The 13,971-nt window shown below is 34.5% G+C and overlaps 1 protein-coding gene across 1 annotated transcript in view; it reads left to right on the top strand.

The window, feature by feature from the left end:
* Nucleotides 1-10,499, top strand: part of HCN1 (hyperpolarization activated cyclic nucleotide gated potassium channel 1) — a 334,529-nt gene extending 324,030 nt beyond the window's left edge. Inside the window, exons 7-8 of the mRNA XM_045566041.1 lie at nucleotides 3,576-3,740; nucleotides 6,953-10,499. Coding sequence (XP_045421997.1) covers nucleotides 3,576-3,740; nucleotides 6,953-7,833 — 1,046 coding nt within the window. The 3' untranslated portion in view covers nucleotides 7,834-10,499. The remainder of the gene's footprint in view (nucleotides 1-3,575; nucleotides 3,741-6,952) is intronic.
* The last annotated feature ends 3,472 nt before the right edge of the window (nucleotides 10,500-13,971 follow it).

Genomic DNA, 13,971 nt, shown 5'->3' with positions numbered 1-13,971 from the left:
ACGTGTGATCATGAGGGAAGGCCAAACAAAGGCCAAACAAAGATTGCTAGTACAGAACCTTGGCTTCATTGCAGTGCTGAGCCACCCCTGGCCCTGCTTTCCCCAAGATTTTTGTTTTGTAATATAATAACATTATTTTATTGTAAAAGCTAATGTTATTCAGATATTCTGAAACATGCAGTTAAAAGCATGCTACTGGTTACTGATGAGCCTTGAAGGGAAAGTTGAGTGAACTTGGAATATATATATGGAGGACTGAGGCCAAGGAGAAAGGAGATATCCTGGAAGAATCCCAAAGAGGCTCTTAGTTAAGAGACAACAGGACGGCAAAGGGGAGAACAAAAAGTGAGGGGAGAAGGAGGGTGACTTATGCTGACAGTAGGTATATGGAACAATTGACTCTACGTCCCTCCGTCCACATTGCAGAATAGCTTATGGGCAACTATGTACTCTCCTGAGGGGAGAAAAAGTCAGTGGCTCTTTCAAAACGCAATTGAACAAAGGGAAGAACTAGGACAGATAATAGAGATGTCAGTCACCAAGAGTAAAGTCCTCCTCATTCTGGCATTTAGGGAACTAGAAGGACAAGCTTCCCACCTATTTATCCTAAAGAAAAACTCTAAATTAACAAATTCTGCAACATCAGTTTTTATCTTTAAATGTGAATGAACACCATAGGTTACTCAAAGAAAACATTCAACACACAAGAGAAAGATCTAAACATGGAGCCAAAAACAGTGATTACAGAGTAAAGAGAAAGAATTCAGGAAGGAGAAGAGAAATTCAAAATACAACTATCATAACTATAAAGATGAAAAGTAAAAACAAAATTTCTTTTTCTTTTCACTTTTTACAGCTTTAGTGCAACATATTTTACATACATATTTCACCCATTTAAAGTATACAATTCAGTTGTCTTTTAGTATATTTACCAAGTGATGAAACCATCACCACAAATCAGGTTTTAGAACCTTTTCATCACCTCAATATTTCTTGTTCTCACTCACTATTAATCTCTTCTCCCATCCTCTGCCCCAAGCAACCACTAATCTGTTATCTTTCTCATCAATTTGTCTTTCCTGACTGTTGTACATAAGTGGGATCACACAATACATGGTCTCTCAGGTCTTATTTCTTTGATTTGACACTACTGAAGGTCATTCATTTTGTATAACCTATCCATCATTCAAAATCAGATCTCTTAACACGTACAGGGAGACAGAGAACATTACTATTCACAACAAAAGAAGAGCAAACAATGAAAAGAAACAAATAGATCAAAATGGAATACATTTGAAAATTAAAATTACAAGTGCCCAAATAAAAATATATTTAAAAGAATGGAAGGTAAAGTGGAAGAAATTTCCTTCAATAGAAATTACTATTAAAAGGTTTATGTTCCTTCATATCTTGTTTTCTTCTATTCTGTGCTCTTAGATATTAATTTTTCTAAATAATTTTTAAAATAAAAGTTGTGCATGCCCACAAATAAAAATAGTTTATCTAAAAGAAAGTTGAAAAAAGAAAAAAAAAATTACACTGTACTTCAACATAAAGAAATCCTTTTCTGTCCAGAGCAGAGAATATGGGTAGATATAATAGTCATCTTACTTACATGTAATCATTTTTATCATGCTATAATTACAAGCTTGTATCTGGCTTTTCTCACTTAAGCTTTCATGATACTTCAACTGTAACCATGTAAACTTTAAAGGTTTCATTTTCAAAACTGTCACATAGTTAATCCAGTGGCCATATGATTGATTATGAATCGTGATTTGTTAAACATTTAGGACATTTCCATATTTTCAAATGTATTAATGAATCCATAATATATATCACTGTCTACACAATATTACAGACTATTTCCTTTGGTTAGATTTTCAAGTGAAATTCCTTGGTTGAAGAGTATGGATATTTTTTAGGACCTTTGCTACAGGTATAAACAATATGTTACATATTAGGTTATTTATTATGAGTTTTATACTCTTCTACATGACAACTTGTAATGTGCAGATTTGAAGTCAATATTTAGCAGTAAAATATGTCTTATCAGTTGTATTATAATTATATAATATGGCATTAGTGTTTCAGTGACACAGAAATTTAATTTTGAGTAGTATTGAAAACGCTTCCTTTTATTACATTGTTTGTATTAGAATATTAGGCAGATTCCATGGTATAATAATTTGCCTAAAACTTGACCGATATAGATTTATCTTCCTGCACAAACTCCAAATATATGCATGCACACACACACACACACACACACACACACACACACACGATGTACTCATGCACAAACGTACATACAAACATGAATATTCCACAACATTACTTATCAAGTTTACAGTTTGTTTCCCTACATGAACAATAGATTAACTGGTGGTTTAGGTGGCATTTCCTAATATCTTTCCTATCTTCCCAGATTGGTTCAGATGCCCTTCTTTAATACTCTCAGAGTATGCATATATTTATATTGTTCTTACCAGATTGTATTCAAATGAATTCTTTAAGATAACTGTTTTTTACCACTTATATTCTATAAGTAATATGAATGTAGATATTTGTTTGAGTCATATTTCCAGTCCTAACATCAATAAGTACATAGTGCCTACAACATAATTAACTCTAATGTGTATCAATATGAACTGCATTTCTTTAAGTTCAAAAGAGTGTAAAATTAGACATTTAATCATTATTTTGTTGTTACCTTTTGTTGAGACTATAAATTTTAGAAATACTTCTACCTCTTTTCTTCAAATTGATTATTTTAAAGCTAAATATTTTAATTATTTCTAAATTAAAAAAAAACAAAACCTATAGGAGTGTATTTTAATTCATTATATTTTAGAAACAAAATGGAAAATTATTTTTAATAGATATAGTAAATATTTAGCTAGGAAATAGTGAAATCACAGTTTGCAAATGTTTGCTTATCATATTTTTGGAATCTAAATTTCCACAAAGAATTTCAACAAAGAATTCTCCTCAGAAATTATTTAAATATAAAGTCTTTGGGTACATTTAGAATATAACTTTCTTCATACTTATCTCACTGGGAATATATAAACTACATTATGGCATGCCTATAATATATCTGAACCTCTGGTCTAGATTTATCATAGGACTTTCTAAGCCAATGTTTGGACTAGTTTTGGCTTCTGTCTAGATTATACCATCTGCTTTCTGACTTCCAGAATTCATAAAAAAACTTCTATCTGATTATAACCCCTTCCTGTTTTCAACTCCATTGTGGATTTTTTATTCCCCTTTCTGTATATTTTTGGTTTCTTTGTTTGTTATTTCAGGGGGATTGGAGTGAGCGGGAATAGGTGTAATCTGTTTCAGCCTTCCATTTGAACCAAAAGCTTTAATTGTTTAAAAAAGAACATTATTTTAAGATTGAGCATTGGCACGTGGATACTCTTAATCATCAGAAGGAATTTGCTGATAAAACAGAAAATGTTGCTAATCATTGGTTTCTGACATGAGCCTTTTTTTTTTAATTGTGGGCAGCCTTAATGGTTTTTAAAAGAAAATGACCAAATGAGTCTTTCTTTCTTGTTTTTTAGAGATTTGCCTGCTGACCAAAGGTCGCCGTACTGCCAGTGTTCGAGCTGATACATATTGTCGTCTTTATTCACTGTCGGTGGACAATTTCAATGAGGTCCTGGAGGAATATCCAATGATGAGAAGAGCCTTTGAAACAGTTGCCATTGACCGACTAGATCGGATAGGTACTCAAGTTTTCTATCTTCTTCACACACAATTTAGTTTTAATCGAGTGGGATAACACAAGTATGCAATCATAAGTCCTAAATGCTAGTTCATAACTTGCTTGTTAATTTGTATAGAAATATCAATTAGCTGTAGCCATATTTCTTTAGAGCTGGGTCCCTATCTATCTCTTTTAGGTATTCTGGGTTTATTTATTTATGTCTATTTTTACTAGCTGCGCAATCTGATTTCCCGAGTGATACCAAAACAGTTTGACTCTTCAGGTAAAAAGCAATGATAAAAATTCTAGATAGCATTAAAATAGAACTAAAAATACAGTAGTACGAGTCTACATTACAAACTAAATTCTATCACAAGATTTTTTAAGAATCAACTTTACTTTTTATCTTTATATTAAGAATCAAAAACTTGTGCATTTAAATTAGTCTCACCAGAAACTATTGAAATGTTTGTAATACAGACTCAAGCAGTAAAAGCCTTGATATAAGTGCCCTACATAGATGCTTTACCTTGCAAACATCACCATATTTTAATGTCTTTTCTGCTACTAAATAAAAAAAACATATAAATTAGAACTTATTAGTTATGCTAGTTTAAAGGTTTACATAATTGCCGTAGTAAAGTTAGATCAGACTGGCTTGCTGTTAACTTCCCTAGATATTCTAGAATATTCTGCTATGTCATAAGGTATTATTCATTCATTTTCCACACCTAAACCCTCTTTGTTCACCTTCCTCTTCTCTGCACCTTTTGCCAGCTTAACTCTACTCAATCTTCATATCTCTGTTTAGACATCATTTCCCTACAGAAACTACTCTGATCTTCTACCCCCTACTAGGCTGAGTTCCCTGGAGATGTTCTCCTATAGCCTCTGAAGTTCCCCCATCACAACACTGTGTTTATTGTTATAACTGCTCCAGAGATACTAAGTTTTGTGAATGTAGAGCTCTTGTCTAATTCACCTTAACACTCATGGTACCTGGTACACGATGAATATTTGTTAAAGAGAGGTAGGAAAGGAGAATGGAAAAGTGAACTCAAAGGAGATGGGGTTGGGATCACTTATAATCAACAAGGAGGTACCTCAACTGCTTCATTTTTATTAAAGGTAAGAACTTTAGATTGATGTATTGTTAAGTCAGCTTTTTTCTGAACTTCGAGTCTTCCCTTTCCCTCTATATTAATAGGGCAACAGACTGCATAAGGGTCCGAAATTACATTAAAAGAAATAAAAATAGTATTTAGACATTACCAATAGATATAACAAACACAGTAGAAATTCATATTGACATCTTAGAGATTTAACAAAACATAGTTATCCAGGGAAACAATACCCACAAAAGCAATGGGTACTCCTGAAAGCATCTTTACTTAATTTAAAAATAACTTCCCTCTTTGTGGTATGTGTATGAGACTAATTTCTAAGCATAAATATTTTTTCCTAAACCAACTAGACAATTTTAGATAACATTTAAATCAGGATATTTCAATAGATAATTTCTATTAATCTAAGGTCATTCTAACTTATTAAGGTTAATTTTTATAACTTTATTTTTTATACAAAAGTTTGCATGAAACAATTTGTAATCAATAATCACGCAACACAATTTCTAGTGAGCCCTATTTATATTTTTTGATCTTTATCAAATTGTAACAGTGCATTAAAATTTATATTATTTTTTCCAAAGTTATAGTATTTGATTACTCACATAGTCACAAAGAAACATTATCTTTCTCAGTTTTGTGACCATTGCTAATAAATCTATGCTGTAGTTATTTAAGGGAATATGCTAAATAAGCATTTGCATTTATTACTAATGTAGAAGGTTCTGTTCTTTGGGAAATTAGGACAGTCTGTAAAATAGAGAGGTAACTATTTATTTTGGCAATGCATTTCCTAGCAATCAAGGGAAATTATAACACATATTTCCATTTCAAAAATATACTTTGTTACTTTCAATATGATACTTCCTTTAGCACTATAGCAAATTGATTCACTCTTTAGTTACATATTCATTTGGGGTATTAGTGTATTAATGATGACATAGAAAAGTCACTGGTTTTCCCTTCTTTCACCAGTCTGCTATTGATTCTAATTGTTATTCTACCAGAGAATGTTAGTTATTGCAAACCACTCCAAAGATAATAGCCCGAGGAAGACCTAATGCTTATTGAGGTCCTAGAGAGAGCTGTGAGGCTGCCGTAGACTATGCCCTTGGTCCTCAGGACAACCATTCAGAAGAGGAAAGGTTATGAGGCAGTTCTCAATCTGGCTGCACTTGAGAATCCCCTGGGGAAATTTGTTTTTAAACTACCAAAATCTGGACCCCATGTTTGGTTATTTAGATTTAATCGGTAGGCTACGGGTGGACAGTATTTTTCAAAGCTCCAGAGATAAGAAAAATATGCCGGTAGGATTGAGAATCACCAGTGGAGGGTGCCGGTCAAAAGCAAATTTCATACAGTGCTCCTCCAACCTGCATGGAGTTCTTAGTAAATTGTAACATCTGATTTGGCAAGTGGGGTCATCCCCAAGAGGCTGAGTTTCTAGCAAGCACCCAGATGATATAGATGCAGCTGGTTTGCTATCTAGAAAGGAAATATAATCAAATTTACTTTTTACCCTTTCCAGCCCTGTTACCTACAAACCACGTTTTCTTGGGCATTGTTCTTAATCTTCCCATGTCCTGCTCTCCTTTCCTCCTTTCAGGTAAAACGGGATTATGAATATGCCTTTTTCACAGGGTTGAGGATTAAATAAAATAATCTCCCTAAAATCTTTTGTAGAGTGCCTGTCACATAGTGACAAATGTTAGCTTTTATTTCTCCCTCATCCTTTCTTGAAAAAGTAGCTTTAAAATCAAATGTTGATTCCAGGCCCCTCCTGATCCAAAAGCTCTTTATTCCCCCCATTTTTTAAGGTGGCCCACATGTTAAATAAACATCTCCATTTCCTCTGTGAAGTGGCTTTTTGCCACTTTCAGGCTTTGCAACTTGACTTGAAAAGAAGGTTAAGATTTACCAGAGAGATACAGGAAGCAAGAAAGGCAGGAACCCCTTTTCTATCTGCTGTCTAAAGGTGAGCATTTGGTGTTTTAAGCCTCCTCTAGGAAACATCGAGATACTTCCGTAAGCAGGAGCCACTCCCACTTAGTGTTGTCATCAGTCACTTCGTAGGCTTTCTAAGCGCCTATCTTTCTTTCGCTGGCAGGAAAGAAAAACTCAATTCTTCTGCAAAAGTTCCAGAAGGATCTGAACACTGGTGTTTTCAACAACCAGGAGAACGAGATCCTGAAGCAGATTGTGAAACACGACAGGGAGATGGTGCAGGCGATCGCTCCCATCAATTATCCTCAAATGACAACCCTGAATGCTACGCCTTCAACTAGCACCCCGACCTCTCGCATGAGGACACAGTCTCCACCGGTGTACACAGCGACCAGTCTGTCTCACAGCAACCTGCATTCCCCCAGCCCCAGCACACAGACCCCGCAGCCGTCGGCCATCCTCTCGCCCTGCTCCTACACCACCGCGGTGTGCAGCCCGCCCGTACAGAGCCCGCTGGCCGCCCGAACTTTCCACTATGCCTCCCCCACCGCCTCCCAGTTGTCGCTCATGCAGCAGCCGCCGCCACAGTTGCCGCAGTCCCAGCCACCTCCGCAGACTCAGCCGCCGCCGCCGCCGCAGACACCCGGCAGCTCCACGCCGAAAAACGAGGTGCACAAGAGCACGCAGGCGCTTCCTAACACCAACCTGACCCGTGAAGTCAGGCCCCTCTCCGCCTCGCAGCCCTCGCTGCCCCATGAGGTTTCCACTCTGATTTCCAGACCTCATCCCACTGTGGGAGAGTCCCTGGCCTCCATCCCTCAACCCGTGACGGCTGTCCCTGGCACGGGCCTGCAGGCAGGGGGCAGGAGCTCCGTCCCGCAGCGAGTCACCCTCTTCCGACAGATGTCGTCGGGAGCCATTCCTCCCAACCGAGGGGTCCCTCCGGCACCCCCTCCACCAGCAGCTGCTCTTCCCAGGGAGTCTTCCTCAGTCTTAAACACAGACCTAGATGCAGAAAAGCCACGATTTGCTTCAAATTTATGATCCCTGCTGATTGTCAAAGCAGAAAGAAATACTCTAATAAACTGAGAATAGTCTCAGATCTTATTTTATTCTATCTCCTGATAGATCCCTATAGCCTACTATGAAGAGATATTTTAGACAGCTCTGGCCTACACGCAAAATGTAAAAATATATAAATACATATACTATTTAAATATATATCTAAATTCCCAAGAGAAGTCCAAAAGACCTGTTTAGCATTCAGTGTTACATGTCTTCCTTTCTTTAAATCATTAAAGAATTTTAAATGTTGTTGTAAGATTATTTATTTCTAACCTACTTTTACGTAATTCCTTTGATATATGCATTTCTCTGTTTTATGAAGAGTTCTTGGATTCAATGGAAACAAATCTCTGATTTTAAAAAGGCTACTCAAAGGAGCTACTGAATAGCACCAATCGAAACCTTCTTTCTTTAGCTGTGTCTCTGCATCTAAATTGCTAATCGTTAATTATGGAGGATTAAATAGCAAATCCCATTTTATAAATCTAAATTGTATTTCGGTGCTTTCAATTTTGAATTAGGTTAAAGAACACGCTACGTGCTTGGCCACCATAGGAGACTAGCATTGCCACTGTTAAAAATATCTCTAACAAACATGTTCATTGATCTTTCAGAAAGCTGAGGGAATATTTGTCTTCATGTGTTATTGGACTTTTACCAAGACTCAATCATCAATGTTAGTTGTAAATAACTTTTTTAGCCCAAATAAAAATAGCTATTCTGTGTTGTATGAAGGTAAAAGTCATTGTTTAAGAATTTAGTTTTTATTGCTTCACTTCAAAACTTAGAGTTTTAAATTTTACAAAACCTAATTGTGACAATTATTCAATTGTAATGCAATGGCTTAAAACCTACAAGATTATTTTAACCTGCAATGTTTTATGCAAAACTGTATGCTCGAATCTACAAATTGCTTGTATTACACCAAAAATCATTACTTTTCTTCCTTCTCGCCATAGTCAAGCACCTGAAAATAGTCTCTGCATGCTTTGGGGAAAACATAGGTTCAGATCAGTCATTGTAGGGGAAGGCTTACAGTATTTCTCATTTCTAGAAAAGTATAACAATTCATTAATTGCCTATCTTAAAATTCCTATAAGGCTGACTTGGATCTCTGACTTAAGTCTAGAAGTGAGGTTTTCACTTTTATTTAATATTATCACTATTATTATTATTATTTAAATAATTATTTGTAAACCACAGCTTGATTTGGAGTTGCAAGTGTGGTCTTTGTCTTCACTGTAGTTGGTAATTTACTGTGGTGTTAATTTAAAGAAATAAATTCAATATAGCATCATGTCTGTTTGAGAACACGCATTTTGCTCCATGTATATTGTAACTAAATGGTTAGTAAATCTTAAGGCATGTGGTGACTAACATAGCACTTAGGTAGGAGGTTTGTTATTTTAAATGTGCTGAAAATAGTATGGATGTGGTGACAGAAAACAGGGGTTAAGTTGAATGTCTGTGAGCATTGTTTGTTTGTTTGTTTCCTTAATTCTTTCCATGATCTGTGAGCATCCACTTCTCAAAGAAGTCCTTTAGTAATCATTTGTGCCTAATGCTTCCCACGAATGTGTTGGATGACTGGAATACAATTGGAAGATTCCTAATAACCAACTTCTGTAAATAACCCAAGTTAAGAGAATGACCTAAAGAGGAGTGTATCTCTGACACTGGCGATACATTTAAGAAGAACTTGCAAAGATCATACATTATATGGGACAGGGCCTCCAGACAGACTTGATGACAGAAAAGAAAGACAAAAGCAAAAACTCTAAAGTGGATCCATGCTGCCTGTTCTGCCTTTTATGGATATAATACCTATAATACCAAAATGAGTTTTTATGTTTAATTTCTAACAGATCCCAACTTGTGTGGAAGTAATCAACAATGCTAGTCAATGTAATGTTATCATTAACATGCTGGTGACATAAGATGGCATGTCAGGAATGGTGTGAGAAAGGAATTAAATTGTTCAGTCTACCTAGAACCTATGGGAAACCTGCAAGACCATTTACATATCAGTACAAAACTCCTTTATTTTATTAAAATATGAGAATTAACTTCAATTTATTAAGATCATGTATTGGTCCTTTAAATTATTAAAGGTTTACATTTGATAGGATTAATGGATTTGGTAGTGAAATATTTTTATATATATAAATTTTTGGTTTTTATTTTGAGCACTATTGGGAAACAGAAGCAAAATTGAATTGCATGGTCTTTCAGTGCAACCATACAATTTTTATTCACTTTGTAATAGAATGGACAAAAAACACTAAGGTTTATATGTTAAACTAATAAAATGGTACAGGGTAAATTATATACATATATATATGAATGTATATATATATATTTAGGCTAAGAAAAAAATTGATTCACATTCCTGTAATATAAAGGTCCATTGCTAATTGAAAAGTGACCTCTTTTCTCTGTACATAGTTAAGCCCATAAGTATGGAGTTTTAATCTGTACAGAAAGAAATGTATTATTGATTGCTGCTGGGAAGATAGTAGAATAGCTGATTCTTACAACTGTATGATCAGGGATGAGTTAGAGTATTTCTTTTGTCTTTGCTCAAAGCCATACATATATAAATATATATAAAGATTATTAATAAATTCAACAAAAATAAACTAAAATCATGAATATTTTATTTTATTAATATGCTCTAACCAAATGTTTTGTTTTATTAATGAGTATAGATTTGCCTCTGTCTTTCTATCTTGACCTCATAAGATTTCCAAGAGGGCTTATATTTGATACTCGTCACAAAATGAATTATACTCTATAACTGTACAATGAGAGTAATTTAAATAGAACATAAATTTTCCAACCATTCTTTTGTTTTACCTCTTCCATACAGTAGAAGTTGAGTTTATTTTATTCTTTGCTTGGTAACTCCTTAGCGTGTGGTTATTGTCCAATTTCAAAACACAGTCATTCTTGTGTTCTTATTGGATGTGGGGATGAGGAATAGTTGTCTTGTAATTTACTTATACAAATCTATTTTGTTTTATCCTGGGTCTTGCAAAGGCTTTTGAATAGTGAGAGAACCTCCCCATACAAGTGGATTTTGGATAAGATCTAAAAGCTTCAGATGGAGTTTATCACAATGAGAATACATACTAAAGCACTCCTGAAAACAGTAAGGATAAATGCTAGGAGTGACAATAGATTCTATTCATCAAATAAATAGCTTGTCTCCTGGTCCCCATGACTTCTTCATAAGTGAATGATTCCCTGATGAATGCTGTTCCACATTAAAAAATGGTTATTTTGTGATTTCCAAACTTAAAGGAGCATACTATTTTCAGGACACTAAAAAGTACACAGCCAAGTTATTACAATAATTCCTATAAGACATGGATGATTTAAACAATATGTTATGCTTAAAATTTTAGATGTGTTATTTCAAACCCTGAATTATTTATACTTTAAAATATAACACTCTATTGTTTTTCAGGACTATTTTATAAATCTCCATACCTTCTTTTTCAGGTTAGGTTTTTATATTTGCTAATTTTACTATGTAACTTTACTTCGATGGACATCACTTTCATCACTTATAATATTAAGATGTTTGAACAAGATTTATCTCCCTTATATCTCTCTCTTTCTAGAAAATGTACCATAAAACCCAAGTGTGGTGATTTTGCTCATTTGCACTACATCTAGCGAAGTTTTATTACATGCTTGACCTACTTCATATTTTTTCTTTTATTGATACATAATATTTTACATATTTATGGGGTACATGTGAGTGTTTGTTACATGCATAACACGTGTAATGATCAAGTGAGAGTAATTAGGGTATCCATCACTTTGAGTATTTGTATTTATCATTTCTATGTGTTTGTCTCAAGTCTTCTCTTCTAGTTACTTTGAAATATAAAAAAATATTGTTGCTAAGTATAGTCACCCTAGTCTGCTATCTACTTTAAATATTGCTCATGCAGTACCATGAGAAAGAAACATGGTCCATAAAATACAGAATAATTGGATGCTGAGCTATTTTAGTCCTGAAAAGAATGGCCAAAATTTAAAGAAGTATGACTGGCTGCATGCACCAAATTGTAGCTAAGTTCTATAACTTTATTCAATATGTATTTTTTTTTTCAAGAAAAATAGGATGGGGATTTTCTTTGGAAGATTTGCTGTTGTTCTTAGAGATAAGTGTACCTGCTACTGTCACTCAAAAACAGTGACTTTCTTAAGAAATTTTAAATCTTTCCTTTTTAACAAATGACATCTATTTTTTTTAAAACAGGCCAACAATTAAGTTGATCATGAAGAGAAACCCTATTTTTAAAAGGAAAAAGGAAAGTATAAATTACCTCGCTTAAATTCAGGAAGGACTTAGGAGCAAATCCAGTCAGAGGACCCATATTCCTTCTCCTCTCGTTTTGGAGTTTTTAACCAAAGGCCACATTCCTTCCTTCCCCCAGAGCAATTGATATTTCCATTTATATTTGTCATTTTGCTCTTTCATAAATTCTTCTTAGCTTTAGGGTATGAAAATCATGAGCTTCTCTCTATATAGAGAGGAAAATTTTCGTGGCTTATACACAAATTTGTTACCAGAAAAAGATCATTTTATTACCATTTTTTAGAAGAAAATATTAGTGATTTTGTAATACTTGGTTGCTTTTCAGTTTTGACTATTCTGTCAATGAAATCATTGCTTCCTTTTCCCCAAATCGAAACATGTTCTTTCTCTCTCTGATACTAACGGATCAGAAAGGGAGACCATCTGCCCAGCAGGTCCTGTGTGAGGGCAGCATGAGTAAGGCATTGGCCTCATGCACAAAATGTGAGGTGCCAAAAAACTCAAGACAAATAATACTTGAAAAAAATCAAAATTGGTATAATAATCGGTAATTAACCAATTACCCTGATTTTAAATTGAGATAGGATCTGAACCTGTGTCTCTTGCCTTCAGTCTAATCCTGGCCCTGCTTCCTGTTCTGGCTTTGACAGGGGCAAGCGGAGACTGGAAGGTTTTTTTGATAGAAGCCTTGCCGAGATTTGCCCTTGTCCCACCTTGAGAATTGTTTAAAGATGATATTAAAAGAACCTACATATAGGGCTCTGAATTTATTTCCAAGGTTTTTGATGTAGAAAGAAAGAGTAATGTATTAAATGCTGGAGAAAAAAATTAACATTTCATGACAAATGAAACATGCTTTCCTAAAATATGGACATTCAACAGAACACAGCTGATTGGGAACATCGGCAGTTCAGTATACCTGGAGAGTTTCACAGACTGAAGAAGACCCAAAATTGAGTGGGAAATATGGGTTTCAAAAACCTTCCAAAGGGCTTTTATTATCAGGCCAAAGGTTTTATAGCTTTGTACCTTATTTTCTTAATTGTATGGAGCCGAGATTATCAATTGGAAAGATTCATGTTGAAATGTTTGTTTTGCTAATGTGACAGGAAATAAAATAATCTGCAAAAGAGCAAAAATTAGAGGCTATTAAAAATCCCACACTGCCTTGTGAGGATACTGGGGCCCTAAGGAAGGTCATAGGTTTGCTAAGTAGAGTAATGGGAATGAGAAATTGAAAATTTACTCACTTTGCATAAGATAAGGAATACAGGGGCAGGAAAAGAGATAAAAGAGCTAGAACCTGTGAGAAAGGAAAAGGGTGAAATAATTCTGGTTACAATGAAGCAAGTTGTCCAAATCTTACTGGAAATATCCACACTCCAAAGATTGACTAGGTGGACATCCCTTGAAGCTATTTTATTTTTAATATATTAATATTATCAATGCCCATTTACTCCGAAAGGGAAACATCTCTTTATTGTGTTTAAGTGCAATTGTTTCAATAAGTTTGAGCAAAGGATATTATTTATTCAATTGAACATATCTGAGCAAATTAGTAAATATAATAATTCTTTAAAAGTTAAGGACTAGTTTATATCTCCATTAGATTTATATAATACAATAACTTAGTATTGTTGTATTGAATACAAGTAACTTAGAGTTATCAAGACTTTTTTAAAATAATGAAGCAGCTTTACAAAAAACAGGTTGTAGTTTTACCAGACTGATCATTGTTCTCTATAAAGAAAAATCAGATTTGTTGAAGCAAAGAGATTTTCTTG

Source organism: Lemur catta, chromosome 12 (assembly GCF_020740605.2).
Source record: "Lemur catta isolate mLemCat1 chromosome 12, mLemCat1.pri, whole genome shotgun sequence".
Classification (NCBI taxonomy): domain Eukaryota; kingdom Metazoa; phylum Chordata; class Mammalia; order Primates; family Lemuridae; genus Lemur; species Lemur catta.
The sequence above is the reverse complement of the archived record's forward strand: the minus strand, read 5'-3'. Positions and strand labels throughout refer to the sequence as shown.